This window comes from Macaca fascicularis, chromosome 3 (genome assembly GCF_037993035.2).
Source record: "Macaca fascicularis isolate 582-1 chromosome 3, T2T-MFA8v1.1".
In the NCBI taxonomy this organism is placed as follows: Eukaryota; Metazoa; Chordata; class Mammalia; order Primates; family Cercopithecidae; genus Macaca; species Macaca fascicularis.
Window position 1 is genome coordinate 192,248,267 of NC_088377.1, and position 22,810 is coordinate 192,271,076.

A 22,810-nucleotide genomic window follows, 5' to 3' on the forward strand; every position below is an offset into this window, starting at 1 on the left:
AGTCTGTAACCAAGCTGGAAACTGCTGCCAAGTCACCTGACTCCCAGGAAAGGCTCCTGCGACACAGCACACTGCCCACCCCATTCATTCATTCATTCAGCAAACATGTGCCGAGCTCCCGCTGTGCACTGAGCACACAGATACAACAGAACAAAGCAGATGGGCTGTTCTCCACCCGCGTAGAGTTCAAGGCCTGGTGGGGGGAGACAGACAGGGAAACTTCTCCAGCACTGCAGGAGGCGGAGGACCAAGGGGAAGACGCTGCCTGGCTCCTAAAGGTGTTTCTCATCCTGGACAAGCACCCAAAAAGGAGAGGGGTTTATCTGAGGCCAACCACAGGCCACAGCATAGAGATCTCCATGGGCAGGACTAAGGGGATGGAGGGGACTTTAGGGGAGCCCCCCACATTCATCACCTGTCCCAGCACCCCTCCCTCCTCTACTGACCCTGACTCCCATTGCCCTCCTGCCCACGTCCGGAGGGAAGTTCTGTTAAACTCCCTCACACTAAAGGGCTAAATACTTTTTGTCTCTATACTGGGAGGGGGCAATGAGAGACAACGTGTTTTTAAAGAAAAAGGAGCATTCTAAACACAGAAGTTCTCTAAGGGAGGAGTTTCAGGAACCCTTCAGGGAAATACCGACACGTGATGGGCTTTCTTGGAACCTCCAAAATCACCCCACCCAGGAAGGCACCTCTGGGCAGAAAAGAGGCCCAGTCTCCCCGCATCTCACATCCCCAAGCTGGCCCTTCTGCTGCCCCACGGCCCCCCTTCCCAGAGCCCAAGGCCACCATCAAACTCTGCTCCCATCCCAGACAGCTCTTCGCAAATATTTACATAGCTCCTCTCCGGGGGCTGCAGAAGACGCAACACGGAGAAGCCGCCCTCCCACCGCTCTCCAGACCCCAGGGTGGGTGGAGAAGTAGATAGCACCCTTCAACTGTGTCATGCTTGCCTCACCGCTGGAGCAGGCCTGGGATGGGAAGACTGCAGCCCCAGCAGACCAGGACAGACAGCCACAGCTCAGGAATGACCCCTGTGGAGCCCCTCCAACAAGCCTCTGATCCAGCTGGAGAAGGGAAATGTGGAGGGAAGGTGCTATAGGGCAAGAGGCAACTTGCTCGGAGGCAGGGACCCCACGGACCCCCGGGCCCCTGTGCCCGCATCTGGCAGCCCTGCAGATTCTCCCACTTGGCCCTGTCTCCAGGCTGCACCAGGCCTTGGCCAAAAGGATAGGAACATCCCTGTCCCCAGGATGAAGGGCACTCCCCTGATAGCTTCAGTCCCACAGGAAAAATGCTCCTGTGTCTAAGCCCTGTCCTCTGGGATCGCTCTGGTCTACCTCCTATCTCAAGAAGACAAAACCCACTTACGCACCAATCCCTGTCCCACCTGCCTTCCCAGCCTCAAGGATTCCCTTCGAGGAAAAGCTTCTTTCATCCCCAGCTCAGACCTAGGCGGCTGAAAAGAAGCAAAGAGTGGGTGTCTGAGCTGGGGAGGGGTCAGCCATGAGGGAGAAGGTGAGGCGTGGTGGTGACAGAGCAGGGCATCTGATTTAAAGGAATGGGCACAGGAAGGGATAAGGAAGGCGAGGAAGAACACAGGACAGATGGCCTTGGGGGATGGAGAAGGGCAGGAGGCCCAGAGGAGTGGGGCTGATCACAGGAGGTACTGAGGATTTCAAGGCAGTCTGAGGCTTGAGGCCTGCCGGAGCACCTGGGAGGCTGGGGTCCAAGGCCAGGGACAGAAGCCCACTGGGTGTGGAGCCACCTCTGAGGCCCTGGGCACAGTGCACTGGGGAGCAGGCCTGGACAGCAGGTCCTCACCCCCTCCCAACAGCCACAGCATCAGCTGTTGCAGTGGGGGCCCTCTGACCCTGTTACCATGGCAACCGGCCTGCAGCTGGAGTGGAGAAGCCAATAGACTCTTCTCCAGAGACACCCCCATCCCCACCCACGCACAAGCTCCCGGGGACACAGGGACATGGAGCCAGGCCAGGCCAGTCAGAGGTATGAGCAGTCAGACGGAGCCTTCCAGATAGAGGCTCCAAGGGGTGGGGGACAATGGGAGAGAGGGGGAGAGGCAAGGAGCAAGGCTCCGGATGCTGAGGCGAGGGAAGAAGACAGGGGGAGGCACCAGAGAGGAGATAAAGACCAAGGGACAGAGAGTCAACCAGGCAGGCAGGAGACAAAGGCAGGGAGATGTGCGGAGCAGGAGAGGAGCCGAGAAGGTGGGCACAGTCAGGCTGGCTGAGCACAGTGGCAGGGAAGCAGGGAGCAGAGGCAGGAACAAAGAGCAGAGAGGATGCAGGGGACAGAGAGAAGGGACTCTGTGAGGACTGGCAGAGGAGGAGCCACAGCCCCCATGGCGATGTGGGAGCACAGGTGTGGACACAGCCAGCACCTGCTGCCTGGGGTGCCTCCCCAGGGCCTTGTGGGGATGTTACCACCAGCCAGCCTCACACCACTGGGCTCTGGCCCCAATTCCACCTTAATCCCAGGCCTGACTTCCAGGGGCACAGGGCTAGTGAGCCCCAGGCACCTCGTGTCTCTCCCTTCAGCCCACACTCCCCCAGTCTAGCCTCCCCACCTCCCAGCAGTCCCAGCAACTAAATAATGGGGCTGTCTGGCTCCAGGCCCTGACACTGCGCAGAGCAAGGCTAGAGGCACCAACACAGCACAGCTGTCCACGGCGGCGCCTGCCAGCAGAAGGCTCCACCTCCTGCCCAGCTCCCCCCTACCCGGGGCTGGCCCAGGCAGAGACCCTGAGAAAGGCCTGGACAGAAACAAGGGGTGGCACAGGCATTCCTTACCTCCACCTCCCTACTGCACCCAGGTGTGAGTACACACACAGGCATGCACACATGCAGCCCAAGCCAGGCCCCGGGACCACAGGAGGGATGGAGTGTTTCAAGGTAGAAGAAGTGGAGGCTGAGGAAATCTGTCTGCATCACCCCAGGCCTAGAATGCCAGGATACATGGGGTCCTAGGTGGCTGAGCTCCAGGCCAGCCTGTTGGCCAACAGGAGACACCTGAGCCCCATGGAAACTAGGTGAGAATGAAGAAGGTGACAGACAGAGATGGCTGGCATAGAGTTTTCTGGGTCACAGCCCCATGTTTTGGAGTTGTAACCTGGAGAGGGGACAAGTTTGAACTTGGGCCGGGGACCTGGGTTCTAATCCCACTCCTTCCACTGATTCACTGGTCATCAGACCTCTGCTTCTCTGTCCTTCCACCTGCAACTCGAATGGGTTGGATTAGGTGATCCCACAATAACTCTTCTGCAGAAGGGGGCCCATGGCCATCCTCTCCAGAAGGGACCAGCCTAGACCAGGAGGGAGGTCCAGCTCCACCTAAGAGCACTCCACACATACCACAGCCAAAGGAAAGAGCCCTCGGCCTCTGCTGCCAAGAGGCCAAATCCCCAGCACAGCTACATCCGTAGTGGAACTGGCACCGTGTTTACAGAGGACGGCCCGTGGCAGGCACTCTCTATGAAAGCCCAGCACCCTTGTGAAGGTCCCAAGTGAGACACGTTATCCCAGAAGTAGAAACGGGCCCAGGGAAGTCAACCAACTTGTCCAATAGTGTATAATTTCCAGCACCGTCTTAGACACAAACCCAGGACTTACGGGTTCGTAGTCTCTTCATTACACCTGTGGTTGGCAAACTTTTAAAATAAAATTTCACATGAGATAACGTACAGCGTACAGATAGACCTGTAACTATCTGGTATCGTTTTCAATATATAACAGAACACAGCGCACAGAGCTCTGGTCAGACAGATGTGGGCTCTGTTCCCAACTGCTATTTTCTTGCTATGTGACTGTGTGAACTTCAGTTTCTTCATCCCCCAAGATGAAGACAATAGTAGTGTCTACCTCCCTGCGTTGTGTAGAGTGCATGAGATAAGAGAAGTAAAGCATTTGACCCAGTGTCTAGCCCCTAGAAACCACCCACTGCCTTCAGGGTTTGAGTCTAGCCTCATAGCCCCTGCCTCCTGCCAGCTGGAATCCTGATTTGCTGTGAGCAAACCTTCTTCCACAGGAGGCAGGGACCGTGCCCGCTCTAGTGCTGTCCAGTGATGCCACAGACTGTGCACGCCTGCAAAAGCACAGCCCGGAGGATGCAAGGCTTTGCAGGGTCACCCCAGACAACCCTGAGCACACAGGGCTGGTACATGGGGCTGGCTGGCCTGGTCCCAAACAGAAAACAGAGTGTGCTCACTGTCTACAGCAGACAAGCTCCCTGAGGGCAGGAGCCTCGTCTGTCCTGCCCATCTCCAAGAGCCTAGCGCCTGCCAGGCTCACAGGCATTGAGCAAATGCTTATGGGACACACGCTAGGAAGCAGCAAGGTTTGCACGCATTCTAGAGCTGCCTCTGTAGCAGGATTCTGCCCGCGGGACCCCAGTCCTCCTGCTCTGCCCACCCTGACCAGAGCCCACCCCAACACGGCATTCACGGTGTGGGAGCAGCCCCACCCCGGGCTCTGTTTATCCGCTCTCCGGAAGCCCAGAGCAGCTGTGCTGGAAGGCGGTGGCTGAGTAAAGACACCTGGCGCAGGAGAGGGTGGCAGGGCAGGGCGCTCGACAGCTGCGACAAAGGGAACTGAGGTTGCAGGAGAGGCACTCACTTCCCCCAGGTGCTGTTGAAGCGCAGGGCAGGAGGGGGGCAGCAGAGAAAGCCAGAGTCCTGCAGCCCTCCTGTCCCTCCGTGACATCTCCCAGACCTGTCACCTGGCACCAACTGCCCTAAGGCAGCTAGGGGCCTGTGGCCGGAGGTCAGCGCCCAACTGCCAGCCTGACCTTTAACCTCCATCCACGCATGTACCTGCCATCCCAGCTCGGTCTAACTGTAGTCCAACTTGCTCTAGGTGCCCACACCTGCCCAGGGAAAAAAAGGACCAGAGGAGCCAGATCCACAGCCTAGCAACTCCTTTGTCCCCCTGAAAACCATCTCAGCAGAGTGAGGTGCAGGCCCCGGAACCGCGCCTCCCACAGGCACACCGCAGGACCCCAGCCCGCGTCACGCCCCCACAGAACCTTGCCCGGGCTCGCTGCGTTCTCCAGCCGCCCCCACACCCCCACGCACCCTGCCCCTCGCCGTGGTCCCACCCCTCTTGACCCCGCCCCTCGTCATTGCCCCGCCCCGGCCCGCGCCTACCATCTTTCCGGTAGAAGGCGATCTCCACTTTGCGCTCCTCGGCGCCCAGCAGTGCCTGCGCGATCTGCGCGGCAGCGCGGCGCTGCGTGCGCGGCCCGTGCAGGAAGTCGCAGGTGCAGGGTCGTTGCATCACCTCGGCCCGCGAGTAGCCGCACAGCTCGCAGAAGCCGTCGTTGCAGTAGATGACGGCGCAGTTCTCCACCCGAGCGTTGGCGATGATGAACTTACGGCCTGGGGGGCGGGGAGGAGAGTGCGCGTGAGCGGGGACCCCAGCATCGGGGACTCCCAGCCCTTCCCCACATTCTCCACTCACACACAGCCGCCCGGGGACTCCCCGCCACAGGAATCATGGCTGGGACTGGGGTCCCCAGCAGGGGGTGAAGGCAGCTGTGCCTGAGCCCCGATACAGGTGCCTGGCCTGGTCCGGCCGCGCGGCGCGCCCCCTCCTCCGCCTGGACCACAGGCGGGCTGCGTGGCTTCCCCCGGGCAGGCCGCCAGCAGCCTGCTGCCTCCTCCGTGCCTGAGGCTGAGGCCAGCCTGGCGGGTGTCAGCAACGCGTGTCAGCAGCCGCAGCGGAGGGATAAACACTGGGCCTAGAGAGGGAGCCTGGGAAAGGCCAGAGATGGCGGCCAGGATTCCCTTTGCGCCGGATTGCACTGGATTCTGCTTTTAATTTCCCTGCTCTCCAGACTGGGGGGCGCTCCCTGAGCCACTCCTTATCCTGAGGCTCCCTAGGAAATCACTCCCCAATTATCTGAGGATCCTACCAGGTCAGTAACCCCTGGAACTTCTGCACCCCACCCCACTCCCCCACCCCCACCCCGCAAGGACAGTCAGGAGCTGAGGGGTGGGTGTGCCAGAGAGGATGAGGGAAGTTACACGTTGAACACCTAGGACGCTGCATCTCATTTGGTCCTCTGACAACCCCATAAGGTAGGTGTCATTATCCTCCTTTTATAGATGAAGAAACCAAGACTCCAGAGAAGTTCGGCACCATGCCCAAGTCTTGCAGCTTATAAAGGACAGAGCCAGCTTTTGAACCTTGGTCTGGCAGAGGCAGAAGAATAAGCTGAGGGTCACAGGCAGAAACCCAAGGTCATAGGAAGCAAAGACAGGGACCTGCAGCTCCAAACCCTGGAAATACCTGGAGCCTGGGAGGGGCCTGAGACTTTGGCCCCACTTGTAGGAAAACAGACCCAAGATAGGGGACCTGCCAGGGATGTGAGGCCCTCCTCAGTTTGGCCTCATCCAGGATGAGCACCCCCATGGTTCCATTTCGGCCAGACTTGGCTCGCCGACTCCAGGCCTGCCCCAAGAGCCAGGTTGGCAAGTGAGCAGCAGGCAGGCAGCAGCCTCACTTGTGCCAGGCAAGATGCTCCTGGGATAAGAGCTTTTTCTAAACAGAAGTTTCTGGCCACTTTGGCCTTTAATGCTGGGGCTTTCAGTAGCAGTTGGAATTCTTCCCCTTCCCTCCCCAGCAGGCAAAGCCCTCAGGTTACAGCCCTAGGCAATCCTACGTGCAAGGATGGGCTGCAGCAGGGTACCGAGGTAGGCCCAGGCCATCGGGACTTGGCCTCCTCCCACCTTTCCTTTCTCGGTTCTCCCTTCCCCTGGCCCCCAGGAAGTTGCTTTTTGGAACTGGGTCATCTTTTGGCCAGTTCCCAAGCACCCCCAGACCTCCTAGACAGCCATCAGTTCCAGGAGTCAGGGCTTCCTGTCACCTGAAAAGACCCCCTAACTCAGCCTCCAGCTCTGCCACAGTCCAAGGCAGTCCAGAGGCCCAGCCACACACCTCAGCTTCATAGAAGAAAAATCACCCCTTGTCCTCTGTCCCAGGCCTCGGAGAGAAGAGGAAGTTTCTTCGAAGGCATGCCCCACCCCCACACACACCCTTCACTGAGATCCTGGAATACAGGGATGGGACAGAAAGCCTGCCCCTCCTCCACAGACCTGGAAACTGAGACCCAAAGAGGGAAGAGTCACTCAAGGTCACATGGCAGTCAGTGGCAAAGGTAGGGCTAGAAGCCAGCTCTCCCCCATACCCCTCGCAACCTCCCCATGGGCCCGCCCACAGCCTCCCCCTGGGCCCACCCCCACCTCTCAGGGAGGCCCTCAACCAGTGTCACTGTCTCCACCCCCTCAGGATCATCTTGTTCCTCAGCTTCACACAATACTGACCATTGGACTGACCCCTCCTTCCCCCCACCACGGTTACAAGCACGCGTTGTCCTGTGCTCACAGGGTCATGGGCAAGGAATGTCATCCTCTCCCAACTCCCAGGGCCCTTGGCAGTCACACCCACTGTGGCTCATGCAGCCTTAGGGACAGGCACATGAATGCTGCTTGGGTGCAAACCCACACCAGGACATTTGCCTAATCTGGGACCCTTCTAGAAGCCTCCCTATCAGGCAGGCATTAGGGGTGCTGTAGTCCCGGTCCCCATAAGGGAATTAGGTGACAGTGCCCAGGGCAAGAAAACCACAACTTGAGGGTACCACAGGGAGCTGGTTACCCTCAAAGCCCAGCTCTAGCACCAGGACACCCTGTCTCCACAGAGCCCACAAGCTCACAGCCTTGTCAAAGGCACCACCCCACCGCCCATACAGGGTCTAACTCATGGGTGACACATGGGCTCGGGGTCATACACACGGCACACACACAAGAGGAGATTATGGGCTGACCCTGCATCCACGGCTTTCTAGTCCCTCAGGCACAACAGTCAAGATCTGGCAAGATCAGTGTGCCCGCTGGACTCTCGGGATCCCAGGGTTTGGGTCATACACACTCTTATGCCCTTGCACACAGCCCCATCCACGTCCAGGCACCCAAAGTTGGGGACACCTGCACACTCCATCCCACGTCCCTTCCCTGCACACTCGGCGTGTCACACACACTCTCTGATCCCAAAAGCCTGAGCTGAGCTTCCCGCCCCAAGCCCTTTGGCCCGGTGCCCACGGCCTCGGTGCACCAAGCCTTGCCCCAGCCGCCCCCCGCCAGAGCCTGGGGCCCACCAGGCTCCATTGACTCGCACTTGGCGATGGACTCGGCCCGGGCACGCCCCCCCATCCACACTCGGAAGAGCTCGGCCCGCCCCCAGAGCCCCCTCCCCGCCCAGCCCCCTCCCCCACTCACTCTGGCCCTCAAACTTGCGGATGATGGTGTCCAGGAAGGTGTTCTGCGGCGCGACGTGGCCCCTCCGCACCGGCATCCTGAGCCCATGGGCGGGCCGGGCGGGCCCCCACCCACCCCGGCCCGACCCGGCCCAGCACTAGGCTTCGGGTGGCCCGGCCGGGCCGTGGTCCCCGCACCCCGCGGCCAAGCCGAGCACGGGCGGGGCCGAGACTGGACTGCGGGCGCCGGGTCCTCGCTCGGCTCCCGGCTCCCAGCTCCGGACCCCGGGCCCGGCCTGGAGCCGCCTGAGCGCCAGCCGCCCGCCGCCGGCACACCTGTCTGCCGGCCCCCGCCGAGCCGCGGGGCCCGCTCCGCCGCGTCCCCGCGCTGCGCTCCGCCAGCCCGAGCCCCGGGCTCCTGGCTCCCGCCTGCCGCCGCGCCGACAGCCGCTCCGGCGCCCGCGGCTCGGGCAGCGCCTGCGGCTCGGCCCGGCCGCGGAAGGGTTAATGCGGCGCGCGCCCCTCCGGCTCCGGCCCCCGCCTCCCGGCCCCCTCCCGCCTGCCGCGCGCCCGCAGCGCCGCCCTCTCCCCCCTCCCACCGCTCGCGCCCGCCCTTCCCATTGGCTGAGCCGCGCCGAGTGCTCCCCCAGCGCCAGCCCCTTGCTCTGCCAAGGAGCCCCCGGGACTCGCGCGCCCCGAAGAGGGGGAAGGGACCCTTAGGCAGGGGGAACCGTGAGGACAGGTGTGATGGCCGGCTTGTAGGCGGCCGGGAGGGGGGAAGGGATTCCACCCCCACCCCAGATTAGCGGCTAAGAAACCTGATTTGAAGGGAAAAGGCCGGTCCTTATGCCCTGGTTCCCCACCACGCCGAGCACCGGCTTGGTACACACAGCATGCGCTCAGTGCCTATTGTGGGTGACCCGGGCAAGGCTTGGGCCCTGCGAAGACGAGTCCGGGGTCAAGGGAGACCCTGGAAATAGGAAAAGCAAAACAATCTGGAGGTCCCAGACCAGCAGAGATCTTAAATAAGGGAGGGTGAAATTTAGAAGAGGCACGCCCCCTGCCCCAACACACACACATACACACACACACACACACACACGCACACACACACACACACACACAGCCCTCTGTGGGGCTCTGCAGAGAAGCCGCACAGAGAGGGACATTCTGACAGCAGTTGCGGCCTCCTAGCTGCGGGATCAAAGAGAGGTCCCTGAGCGCGAAGTTCCAACCGGGGGATCCCCGTGTGCGAGCGGCCTGCCCTCCCCCGGCAGCCCGGGGCCAGCCTTGCAGGCCCAATCGGCGGGCTTGGGGCCCTGCGGCGGTGGCCGCGGCCCAGCCCCTCGGAAAACCCTGGCCTAGCCGCAGGCCCCTCCCCGCGGCCAGCTGGCTCGCTCCAGCTGCGGCTCCCTTATTTAGGCAAGGAGGCCTGGGGATGCTCAAGGGCAGGCGGGGTGTCTGCCCGCCCCCTGCTCATCGCCTGCAAGGGTCTGAGTGAGGGTCTCCGGGCGCAATGTCCTCGGACTTAGCAGTCAGGCAGGGGCCCGGGAAGGCCAGGGCGGGGAGGCGAGTGTTGACAGCTGAGTGGGCGGGCGGGGAGGGAGGAGTCGCAGCTGAACAGCCGAGGGTCCCCTCCCTGCAGCCGGATCAGAGACCTGTCTAGATGGATGGGGCCATGTGGGGGCTCCTGAGGGCTTGCAGCTGCCTCTGTCCTTGGAGCAGGGGCTGGGTCTTGTCACCAGCGAGAACCATCATGGGTTGTGGGGGGAGGGGAAGAACAAAGGACAGGGAAGGAAGCGGAGTCCCAAAGGAGGAAGGCGCAGAAAGAACTGTCATAGTGAGACCACCCTACCCGGACTCTCACCTTCCACCCAGGAGCAAAAAGATGCAAACACTGGGGCCAAATGGGGCCACTGGCCAGCAGATGACACTCTTTTTTATTTGCTGGTGGGTGGGCAGTGACTCAGGGAGGCAGCCAGTGGGAGAGAAGGAGGTGGCTCCACCAGCTGATTCTAAAAAAGTCCAGAGGCTCTTGCCTGTGCAGTTATTCCTTAGGCCCTCTCCACTGCCAGCAGTTTCCTCATTCACCCCCCAGGGGGCCCAGGGCCTTCCACAGCACAGGCTACCCCTCCTTGGTGACTTGGCATCAGGTGCATCAACACATCTGGGTTCCAGGTAGAACCCAGTCCATGACTGGCCCAGCCCCCGCCCCGCCCCACGGCCACCCCTGGCTGCTGGGTTGCCTGCTATGAATCCCGGATGATTCATGTATGAGTGAAGTGTCCTCTTGTCCAGGCCAGGGGATGGAGAGAAAGTGAGCAAAGGCCAGCAGCTGAGAATGGGCATGGGAGAGCGAGAAGGGAAAGGGGCATCTGTGGCCTCCCCCTCTCTCCAGACCAAAGGAGAGGGAGAGCCAGTCCCTGAAGGGAAGGAGCCACTCATCTGAGCTGGCCAGCTGTCCTCCACTCCTGCACCCACATTGCTGGGGCAGGCCTCTGCTCTTATCCCAAAGGGAAGACAAAGGAGTCAGAGGAGCCCTTCATCCTCCCAAACAGAGAGGAGCCCAGGCACAGGGTAGCCCTCCTTCTGTGCACAGAGGCAAGAAGATAGCTGCTCCCTCAAGCTGAGGAGAGCCAGATCTCTCCCTCTCTCCCCCCAACCCACTCCACATACTCAGAAGTCAAAGCCGAATGTAGATTTCTGACTTCCTTGGAGGCCTGAAGGCAGACCCACTTAGCCGCCCCCACACTCAAGAATTGAGCTGAGGAAGAGAAGCTGTGAGAAGGGGCAAGCTCTCCCCAAAGCAATGTTTCTGGGCCTTCAGATGAGCTGATGGAGAAGCCCCCACTGCCATCAACTTCCCACCTCTGCTACCCCCAGATCTGGGACAAAGAGAAAAGTGTCCAACCCTAATACCAAGAGCTGGGCTGTTAAGCCTCTACAATCTGCCCCACCCCCATCTCAGCTCCAAGAGCCATTTCAGAGACCATTCCTGGGAAGAGCTCTCCCGCACCCTGCCTGTGACTGAGGGAAGAGAAAGGCTACAGTGAGATATCTAGGCTCCTCCCAGCTCCCAAAAAGAAACAATTTAGGGAGAAAAGTCTGCAGAAAGCATCTTGCCCACCCTGCTCTCTGCTCCTGCTCAGTCCAAAGGCGTGGAGCCAGGACATCTTGGAAGGAAAAAGAGAAATGGAAGCCTGCTCTGCCTGAGGTCCCCCAAGGAGCAGGCCAGGCAAGACACCACCAAAGTCAGGCCCAGCAGAGCCTGGGGTTACCCACAGGGGACTGGGAAGCTGTTCCAGTCAGCTGGGCACAGGAGAGACAGCTTACAGAGCAATGGTTCCTGGGAAACCCTGGGGGAGGAAGAACAGCATGAGCAGTCCCTTGATGCTTGAACATGGTGGAGCTTTTTGTTTTTCTGTGCAACTGGTCCCTAGAATAGAGATTTTTTTCAGATATGAACTGGAGTTGGAGGAGAAAAGAATCAAAGAAACAGTATGTTTCCCCTCCAGAAATGGATGATCAGGGCTTATTGATAGAAAGAAGGGAAGTAGGAAGGAAAGAAAGAAGGAAGAAAGGATGGAAGGAAGGAACTCACCTGAAACCCCTAGCTAGAAGCCAGGACTCTCTTCACTCATCGCCTCTGCAGCTCCACATGTAGCAATCCCGCCAACCCCTGGCACATTCCAAGGTCTTCTCTGGACAACCTGATCCCCACGTTTGGTGGGACATTTTCCCTGCCTTTGTGATGTCAAAAGAAGCAAGTAAGGCCCTGGAGACTAGGATTCGGGGGATCTGACTTCTAATTCTGGTTCTGCTACTAGTTGCATTGACAAGTGTTTACTGGGGGCTTTCTAAGTACTGGGCTCTGTGCCAGGCACTGCTGGGGGACCAGAGAGATAAGCCAGGATCCCTCCTCCAGGGATTCACAGTCTAGTGAGTTTTGAGGAGACGGTGGGCAGACAGAAACTGCAGTCTGCAGTCAGTGCTGTGGGATTACGAGGAGGTGTCAGTTAATTTCAACCGGAGGAGTCTTGGAGGGCCTTGCCAGGGAAGGAAATTTCAGAGCAGGTCCTTGAAGGTTGGAGATGGGGCAGGGCAGAAGCATTGCAGATAGAAGAGACAACATAAAGATATATAAAGAAAGGAGAATGGAGATTGGGTCTGGGGACAAAATAGTTTGAAGTGGTGGCAGTGGAGCAGCACGCTGGCACCATTTGCAGAGGGCTGAGGACTATGAATTTTATTCTGTCTGCAAAGGGGACACAGTAGTGGCAGGAAAGAGTAAGGAAACAGTAGTGGCAGCTGAATGCAGAATCCACGAATGTAGATATTGTGTCTGTCTTTGTACAGACCCTGGCAAAGAGTAGGTATCCAAAAAAGGTTTATTGATTGAATGACACATGTAAAATAGTTTGGAGAAAATGAGGTGGATATGAGGTTTTTCCATTACCTATTGCTGTGTAACAGCCATCCCAAGATCCAGTGGCTTAACTGGATATATTTTGCTCATGGATTTGCAATTGGGGTAGTTTCCACCAGGACCACTTTTCTCTGCTTTACTCCAAACTAGAGACTGGAAGGTTCATCTACTTACATTCGGTGGTTGGTGCTGGCTGTTGGCTGGGACCTGAGCTAGGACTGGGGCCAGACAGCTACATGAAGCCCTTCTGTGTGGCCACTTGGCTCCCTCACAGCATGGTGGCTGTGTTCCAAGGGCCAGTGTCCCAAGAGAAGTCCAGTCAGCAGCTGTATTACCTTGAGTAACTTAGCCTTAAAAAATCACATAAAGCAACTTCTGCTGTAATCGTGGCCCATCAGATGCAAGGAGAACCAACATAGACCCCCACCTCTCAGTGGAGGGGTGTTGCTGTCACACTGGAAGAAAAGCATATGTATTGGCACGACCACCTTGGGAAAATATCGTCTGCCACATAGAGCAATACAATAGTCCAAGGGAAAGACGCCCAACACTTGAACCGGGTCAGAGGTGATGGAAAAGGGCCCATTTGTTGTGTAACTTTAGGAGTACCACTAAATCTCACTTTCCTTACCTGTAAAATGAGGAGACCAAACAAGCTGATCTCTGAGATCCCTTCCAGCTCTAGCAGTGAGTGATTCCTTAATTCCACACAGCAACACACCCACCCATGAGTGGTTCCTCCATTTCTCCTCAATACCCATCTTTACCTCCACCTCCTGCCTCTGCTCTCTCATCCTGGGTGCGCTTGGAGCCAGTAGTCCAGCCCGCATATTTATGTCATACTAAAAATAAGTGACGCAGGAGACCCCTAAGGACAAGATAGAAGCCCCTGAGACTGATCAATCTCCCATTTTATCTGCTGTGTTTGCATCACAGTAGCATCTACTGGAAACCACAAACACAAGGAACTCATTATCTAACTGGGAAAAGAACCAATGGACATGAAAAAACTTGGATATGAAATGTCAGAAGAACAATCTGGTGACATTGAGGATACATGGAGGGGTTGTTCAGAAGAAGGAGGGCTCTGGGTGGGCTGGGGTAGCTTGGAAAACTTCCTGGGGGATTTTGGTCCTTCTGCATGGTAAGGGCTTTCTTGGGTACAAAGGAAGGTGGTGAACATCTTCATAAAGCAAGATCCAAAGAGGAGTCAGGTGTGGGTTTCCCCATCAATCTATACTTATACCCCAGATGAGAAAGAGAAGGGGCCAGTTTCAGTTTCCTCTGACTGAAAACTTAATAGTCATCTGTTCCTTTGATTTAAGGACTTGGATTTTTAGACGAGAAGGGGCTTCAAGTGAGGCTCCAAAACTTAGCAAGTACTGGAAGCTCCAGAATTAGTATATAGGATGGGCTGATGGGGAGAAAGAATCTGATTATAAGGAGGCTGGGACATTTGTCTGGAGGTTGAATTTGCATGTATTCCTTTTTAAATGTATTTACTAAGCACCTAATGTGTACCTAACACTATTCTAGAAAATAGGTTGGTTTTGTTTTAAATAATGCCCTGACAGTTTGCAGAACTAGTACACTGATTTGACATATATTAGGGGATTTATTTTTGAGTAGCTTTGAGGGATTAAAAAATATGAAGAACCAAGACATGCTTTGGGCTACCTTGCCAGGGAAGCTGGCCCTGGAGGAGATCCCAAGCTCTCTTAGCTACTCAATGCCTCCAGCCAGGTTGGGGCTTTCTCTGTCCAAGGTGCTGAAAACACTTTATGGCAGGCTCAGCAGAAAACCAGGGAGGGCAGCCCAGGTGACAAGACTGAGGCACTCTTCAGGACACAGTGCATTAGATGGTCACCCCAAATCCTGAAAATGCCTCTGGAGCTGGACAGTAGCTCCTGGAGGCAGCACAGGGTGAAACAAGAGCTGGGTTTGGCAGTCAGTGCTGAGAACACCACGTCTCACGCGCTTTCAGAGTGTGCCTTCCTCCCTCTCCCCTGACAGCCATCAGAAAAAGATGTGAATAAACCCCTGAACTTTACACTTGCAACTCTTAGGATTTACTTTGGGAGTTTATGTTGCTTTATAAAATATTAGAGCCAGGAACAAACACTTTCATATATTAGACAATAAAACAAAGATTCACAGTGACAAGGACTCTGCCTCAAGGTTGTGCCACAGGTTAGAAATGGAGCTGGACATGAAATAGTGTCCCCTGGTTCTTAGTTAAGTGATTTTTCCACCACACCAAGCCAGGTGGGGGATTACATACCACATATAACAAGAGCTAAAGAAATTTGAGATGTGTGTGTGAGAGAGAGAGAGACCAGAGCACTCTAGATACAGAGGTGGCTCTGTCAGCTCTCCAGAACTTTTCCTGTTCATTCTGCCAATATCAGGCAGAATTAAGAGCCTACCCCGGCTTGGAATGAAAATGCTAACCCAACAGTAGCTTCATATCCTAGCCCATCCCAAGAATCATCAGCTACTGAGCCAGCCAACACCGAGGACCTGAGAAGATAACTCAGGTTCAAATAGGTCTTACATGGCCAGGAACAGTGGCTCACACCTGTAATCCCAGCACTTTGGGAGGCTGAGGTGGGAGGATGGCTTGAGCCCAGGTGTTCAAGACCAGCCTAGGCAACATAGTGAGACCTCATCTCTGCAAAAAGAAAATATTAGTTGGGTGTGATGGCACACACCAGTAGTCCCAGCTATTCAGGAAGTTGAAGCAAGAGGATCACTTGAGCCGGGTAAGTCAAGGCTGCAGCTAGCTGTTAACTTTTCTTTTTCTGAGACAGGGTGTCACTCTGTCTCCCAGGCTGGGGTGCAGTGACACAATCATGGCCCACTGTAGCCTTGACCTCTCGGGCTCAGGTGATCCTCCCACTTCAGCCTCCCAAGCAGCTGGGACTACAGGCGTGCGCCATTATGCCTGGCTAATTTTTGCATTTTTTTTTTTTTAGAGACAAGGTCTCACTATGTTGCCCAGTCTGGTTTTGACCTCCTGGACCCAAGTGATCCACCCTCCTCAGCCTCCTAAAGTACTGGGATTACAGGCATAAGCCACCGTGCCCAGCTGCAGTGAGCCATGATGTCACCACTGCACTCCAGCCTGGGCAACAGAGTGAGAACCTGTCTCAAAAAACAAAAACAGGCCGGGCATGGTGGCTCAAGCCTGTAATCCCAGCGCTTTGGGAGGCCGAGACGGGCGGATCACTAGGTCAGGAGATCGAGACCATCCTGGCTAACATGGTGAAACCCCGTCTCTACTAAAAAATACAAAAAAAAAAAAAACTAGCCGGGCGAGATGGCGGGCACCTGCAGTCCCAGCTACTTGGGAGGCTGAGGCAGGAGAATGGCATAAACCCGGGAGGTGGAGCTTGCAGTGAGCAGAGATCACACCACTGCACTCCAGCCTGGGCAACAGAGCGAGATTCCGTTTAAAAAAAAAAAAAACAGGTCTCCCACTCCATCATCTCTCTGATATACCCACAAACAATTATCCATTGCTTTCTATGTACCCCCCACTGAGAAATGCGCCTAAGGAAATATATGATATACAGTACAGTCCCTGGCCTTACAAAATTTGCAATTGGTTGGAAAGACAAGATTTTCACCTATGATTAGACAATATTACAGGAGCCAAATACAAATAATGGCAGCTGACAAGAGAAGTTACATAGTCCTAGCTCCCAAGTCTAAGAAGTCGTGCGGACCATGAATGCTTTTTCTTTTTCTAAAAATGTTATTCATTTTTGTAAAATAGAGACAGGATCTCCCTATGTTCCCCAAGATGGTCTCAAACTCCTGGGCTCACGCGATCCTCCCACCTGGGCCTCCCAAAGTGCTGGGATTACAGGTGTGAGCCACGGCGCGCGGACAGACAATGAATGCTTTGACTTCAGGGTCTGAAGGAATCGTTTTAAAGCCAGAAGTGTAAGGGAAGGCTTCTCAAGGTTGGAAGGCTTAGGGAGAATTTGGCTGAGCTGAGAATTGTGGTCAGGACCTCATCTCTGTCCCTCTGGGGGACCAGCAGTCCAGTGCAGGGCCACATAGAGCCAGTGAGGGTGTGAAGGTGACGGCAGAGGCCGATCGCAATGCTGGGGCGCTGAATGTCCGGGAAGAGAGGATTCAATCTTTCCCCGCTGAAAAAGAACAGGCCCTGAGAGCTCCCCCTTCTGGATCCGCGCGGCAGAACACCGTCTTCCTCTAGGAGGTGGGCTCAGCAGTGCCCAGCGCAGCAGCCGGGGCTGGTGTTTGGGAAACCAGACAACAGACTGGGAACCCCATTTCCTGGGAGCCCCAGGGAAGCCTCAGGTTATCATCAACAGCAAATATGTCAGGGACGCCTCTAGGAGGTCACTGGGAGTCAGGGGCATGTAATCTATTTGGGGAGAGCAGGAAAAAAAGACAAGTCACCAATGACTGAAGGTTCGCCAGGGCTTGGAGTCAAGATTTCCACATCTCACAAATCAGCAGGGGGCTCTAAAGGCTGCTCCTCCCACCCTGGTCTGGAGAGAGGGCCCAGCCCCTCCTGGGGGCACCTAAGAGGGTTCTGCCCAGACGATCCCAGTGACAGTTGCTATGGAATTTCCGTGCTGGGCACACCTGAGGCTCAAAGCCCCGATTCCCAAAAGACCTAGTGCCACAGCAACCTTGCCAGGAAACTGGGCCAGGCTGAGGGGTGGCAGCAGCGGGAGACACGAGGAGGCAGGAAGTGGGCAGGGCCTGTCAGATGGATCCCTGACAACCATCCATCTCAAGTCCGAGGTAACCTTATATCTTTGCCTCAGCAGATAGGATGACTTTGTATGTAGGGCCCTCAGAGCCCAAGACAGGGCACCTATTGTGAGCATTCAGGAGGCCTCAGCCTGCTCCTGAAACCCCCTCGTTCTCACTCTGGATCCCCAGAATAAAGGGCAATTTTGGCCGGGCGCGGTGGCTCACGCCTGTTATCCCAGCACTTTGGGAGGCCGAGGCGGGCGGATCACGAGGTCAGGAGACAAAGCCAGACTCCGTCTCAAAAAAAAAAAAAAAAAAAAGAAGGACTTTTTTGGGGGGCGGGGGCGGGGACGGAGTCTGGCTCTGTCGCCCAGGCTGGAGTGCAGTGGTGCAATCTCGGCTCACTGCAAGCTCTGCCTCCCGGGTTCACGCCATTCTCCTGCCTCAGCCTCCCGAGTAGCTGGGACTACAGGCGCCCGCCACCACGCCTGGCTAGTTTTTTGTATTTTTAGTAGAGACGGGGTTTCGCCGTGTTAGCCAGGATGGTCTCCATCTCCTGACCTTGTGATCCACCCGCCTCGGCCTCCCAAAGTGCTGGGATTACAGGCGTGAGCCACCGCGCCCGGCCAAAAAAGGGAAATTTCAAGTTCCCACGGATGGGAAAGCCTTCATATCCACCCAGATGCTCTCGGCCCAAATTAGCTTTGGAGGGGCAGGGCCCAGATGAGGAGTCTGGTCAGTGAAGGAGCCCAGGATGCACGACCCATGGGCAACTACAGAACTGTGAGATGGGGAGCTCCCCAGCTGGGGAGCAGGGAGGGGGCACGGGGAGATGCCACCCCGCCCTCAGGTGGGCTCCCTGGGGCAGAGCCTGGTGAACCTCTTCCAGAGACGCTTCTGCCTCCTGGCTGCCAGACTGAGTGACCTGGAAACCCAAGACCTTACCCTGGCAGTGGCAGGGGTCTGCCAGCCTCTGGGGGTTCCTGGGGGTCTGGACCAACTTTCACTTTCCCAAGGGAAATGTGAGCATCTCCAGGCCTTGATCAACCTTCAGGTTTAGATTCTTCCTTCCACACCACTGCCGTGAGAGTGTGTGTGTATGAGAGAGAGAGAGAGTGCATGCATGCATGGATGTATGTGTGTGTGTCTCAGTTTGTTCAGGCTGCTGTAAGAAAACACCATGGACCAGGTGACCTAAAGACAACATAAATTTATTTCTCATAGTTCTGGATGCTGCAGTCTAAGATCAAGGTGCTGGCACATTCCATGTCTGGTGAGGACCCACGGTTCATAGACAGCACCTTCTCACTGTGTCCTCACATGATGGAGAGGTGAGGGATCTCTCTGGGGTTTTTTTCTTAAGGGCACGCATCCTATTCAGGAAGGTTCCTCCCTCACAACCTCAACACCCCAAACACCTCTCCTCCTAACACCATCACCTTGGGGCTTAGGATCTCAACATATGAATTTGTGGGGAAGTCAAACGTTCCCCGAAACATTTGTGTGTGAGAGAGAGTATGCATGGATGTATGTGTGTGTGTGTGCATGCATGCATGTATGTATGTGCGTGTATATGTGTATGTGTGTGCATGCATGCATGGATATATGTATGTGTGAGAAAGTGTGCATGCATGCATGAATGTATGTGTGTGCGTGTATGTGTGTATGTGAAGTTACCTCCTGAACCTTCAGTTTGACACACCCCACGTGGTCTATGCAGGAAGCAGGGAGGGGCGAATTTGTCCCAATAAAGGCACCTGCTCCTCTGGGGGTGGGCCCAAATGAGCCATCTTGGGGCCCCAGATGGCTGGTGTAGACCCACCACCCGATGTGGACTCAGAGACACACGCCGTGGGCTCCTCGCCAAACCCCTGGGTCTCCCCCTGCATCCCCTGGGTCTCCCCCTCCCTTCATGGTGTCTGATCCCAGGACTGTGCTGGAATCGCTCCTCCTCGGCTCTCTGCTGCCCTCATGTGGCTGTCTTAAGAAGGGCTGAGGTTGCCAGGGGGCGCCCAGGATCAACACAGGAGCCTCTTCAGACAGGCAACCCCTTCCACAGGCTGGAACCCTTAGCACCCCAGAACCCGCCCCAACGCCCTCACCAAATGTTCAGCACCAATTCTGCAATCTGGAAGCTGAGCAAATGTCTCCGCCCCCCAGAACTCAGCATGAGTTACATCCTCAGGAGGGGGAGGCCTGGCCACAGTTGTTCCCCGCCCCTCTCCCGCTGCTCCCGCCTCCCTTCCCTCCTTTCCCCGCTCCCCACCCCGTCCTTGCCAGCAGTCAGGAAGGAAGCTGCTCATAGTGCAAGGGTGGGGTACTTCCAGCTCACACTGAACAGCCCCGGGCTGGGCTATAAAGAGTCAGGGACTTCCGCTCAGTCACCCCTGCCCTCACCCCCCAGGCCCCCATGCACACACCCCAGGCCCCAGGCCTTCCCTTCCCAGCACAGCCCTCCAAGGTCAAGGCGTCCCCCGCCCAGCCCTACACAGCACTCTGGTCTGAGAGGGAAGGCAGGAGCAAGATTTGCCGCCTCTTCGGCGTTGTGGAGGGGGCAGGGGGCACAGGGCACAGCCCTCCCCCAGGGAGGGGTCCTTACCCACCGAAGGCTGTCACCTTATCCCTGGGGTCTGGGCCGTCCCTCCCTGAGGCAGGAGCACAGCCACTGTCAGGGACAAGGGGGCTCAGTTACCAACCAAATCATCTCCAAAGCCCATTCAGCTTCAGATCTCATGATTTAAGATGGAAATTCTTTCAGCCAAACACAAAACCTCCAACCTTGAAAACTTTCTTCGGAAAGTACTCTTTAAAACATGGTTACCAACATGAGCAATCAGCCACTAAGATGCATCGGCATCATTCCTGGCAGGGCTGCAGGCATAGAGCAGGCCAGCACCAGGCAGAGCCCCGACAGGGCGGGGAATCAGCTGTTCTCATCAGAGCACCTTGGTGGAAAGCAGGACACTCAGGACAACACTGGCGACGGCCCAAGAAAGGGGAAGCAGGGAATCCCCTGTCCAGAGAGCACTCACCTCTGACTTTTCCTGTCTGACTTTTTCTTCCTCCTTTACTTAAGACCCTGCCATGGCATCCTCCACCCCAATTCAAACCCAATCCAGGCCTACTCTGACCCTCAGCTTTCAGCACTGACCATACTGAACTGGACCCCATCCTCCCTGTGACCCTCAGCCTTCAGTGCTGGCTGTACTGAACTGTAAACCCATCCTCCCTGTGGCCACAGAGTGCTCCTTCTTGGACCCCTCCCCTTCACCTAGATTGACTTCTTTCTGCCCACCCAGACCCATCTAGCCTCAGCCAATTCCCTTCTCAATGGCCCCTCTCCATTCAAAACAAGCCAATGTATGAAGCAATCCTGCTCAGTGCAGGAGCTCAACCCAGCAGAGGATCCCCACAGAGGGGAACTGGCCTGTGTCTTCCAGAGCACACAGGTTCATTTAAGTGAGAACCCGCACCCACAGACCAAGCTGCCCAGAAATCACAACCAGGAGAACCCAGAGAAAGAGCTGTCCCCAGGGCCTTGTGGACAGCCACCCAGGGAGCATGGAGAAGGGGACGTAAGGAAGGCCCCACAGAGGAGTCATCCTGCGGCTGTGTTGGTTGAGTCCTTCAGGAAGCAGAGTCCCAGGAGTTGGAAGCATAAGAGGAATACTGGGGGCAATGCCTGAGAAAGATAACAGCGACTGAGAGCAGGAGCGGGACGGGCAGGGGCAGGATCTGGCCCACAATGCTGGGCTCACATCTGCAAGGGAGGGAAGAAGAAGGGCCTCACATCAGCCCAGCAGGGGATGGTAAGCCCACAGACGCCCTGGGGCTCAGTTACTGTCTAAGTGTTAGAAAGAATTTTTCAGTGCCACAAAAGAAGTAGCACTCAGATATAAATTTTCTCAGCAAGGCAATTTTACTTTTAGAGAAGGGTGAATCTCACAGATGGAGAAATGGCGAGAGCACACCTGAACAAGGGAAGGGAAGGGGTTTTTATCCCTAATGCATGTAGCCCCTACTGCTGTGTCATTCCCCTGTTGGCTAGGGTTGGACCACACAATCTAAGCTAATTGCAATTGGCTATTTTAAAGAGAGCAGGGGTACGAGCCGGATTGGCAGGGTGAGCAGTTTGGCAGGAACTATGGTTACAGGACAGGTGACTCAGGATGACTCAGGTCAGAGCAAGTGACCAGGGGTGACTCAGGTTGGGGCAGGTGATAGAGGCTAGGAGGGGGTTGTTTACTGAAACTAGGGGCAAGGAGATGAAGAGAACATGGAAGTTAAACTTTAAAATGAAGAACAAAGAACAGGGGAGCTGAACATACTGATGCATTGGTTCTTTGGAGAGAATCTCAGGACTCATTGTACTCAACAATTTACAGTCTAAAACCTTAGAAGAGGAATTTATTATATCCTACATAAGCCTCCAGGGAAGCACATGGCCTTGGACTAAAGGCTGGCATCTGGAAGCTGTCAGCCACCAGCACCTTCTGCAGCAGGTACCTGCTCTCTAGGAGGGAGGCATGGGTGGTGCACCTCCAGAGCTGGCCGGGCTAGGCCTCAAGGAAGAGAAAGATTTTCATTTGTCAAAGGGGGAAGGGAGAGGTGGAGGGAACAGCACAGTAGTGGCTCAGGGGCAGGGAAGCACAGGACCATTAGGGAGACACGAGAAAGCCCGTTTGTCTAGAACAGAGGATTCAAGCAGTGCGCTGAGGAAAATGAGGGCCAGGCCAATGCGTTGGAGCAGCTTTGGCCTTGGCTGAGGGTTTTGGGTAGAACCAGAGCATAAGGTAAGCCCTGCTTTCCAGAGGAATCTAGCAGAGCGTGGAGCACAGATGGGACTGGAAGGCCTGGGAAAGGTCAGGAGGCCACAGGGACAGGCCACAGCCAGTGGTGCAGGCAAGAAGACAACGGCAGTCCACTGCAGCTCACACCTGGAATCCCAGCCCGTTGGGAGGTCCAGGCAGGCGGATCACCTGAGGTCAGGAATTCGAGACCAGCCTGGCCAACATGGTAAAACCCTGTCTCTACTAAAAATACAAAAATTAGCTAGGTGTGGTGGCAGGTGCCTGTAATCTCAGCTACTCAGGAGCCTGGGGCAGGAGAATCGCTTGAACCCAGGAGGTGGAGGTTGCAGTAAGCCAAGATAACACCATTGCATTCCAGCCTGGGCGACAGAAGCAAGACTCCGTCTCAAAAAAAAAAAAAAAAAAAATCAGCCAGGTGTGGTGGCGGATGCCTGTTGTCCTCGGGAGGCTGAGGCATGAGAATTACTCCGGGAGGCAGAGGTTGCAATGAACCAAGATCATGCCACTGCACTCCAGCCTGGGTGACAGAGCAAGACTCTGTCTAAAAAAAAAAAGACAGAAGGAT

The 22,810-nt window shown here is 56.2% G+C and overlaps 1 protein-coding gene across 6 annotated transcripts in view; it reads right to left on the reverse strand.

Annotated features, from left to right (window-relative positions):
- The window catches only part of KCNH2 (potassium voltage-gated channel subfamily H member 2), a 33,469-nt gene extending 24,689 nt beyond the window's left edge, over positions 1-8,780 (reverse strand). For 2 of the 6 annotated variants that reach the window (XM_045388118.3, XM_074036353.1), the window contains exons 1-2: positions 8,611-8,780; positions 5,165-5,395 (exon numbers count right to left, since the gene is read on the reverse strand). In XM_045388118.3, the coding sequence (XP_045244053.1) occupies positions 5,165-5,294 (130 nt within the window). In that variant the 5' untranslated portion in view covers positions 5,295-5,395; positions 8,611-8,780. Of the gene's footprint in view, positions 1-5,164; positions 5,396-5,477; positions 5,823-8,296 lie in introns of those variants that run through there. The other 4 variants (XM_045388116.3, XM_074036352.1, XM_005551163.4 and 1 more) reach the window with 3 other exon arrangements.
- Positions 8,781-22,810: the final 14,030 nt, after the last annotated feature.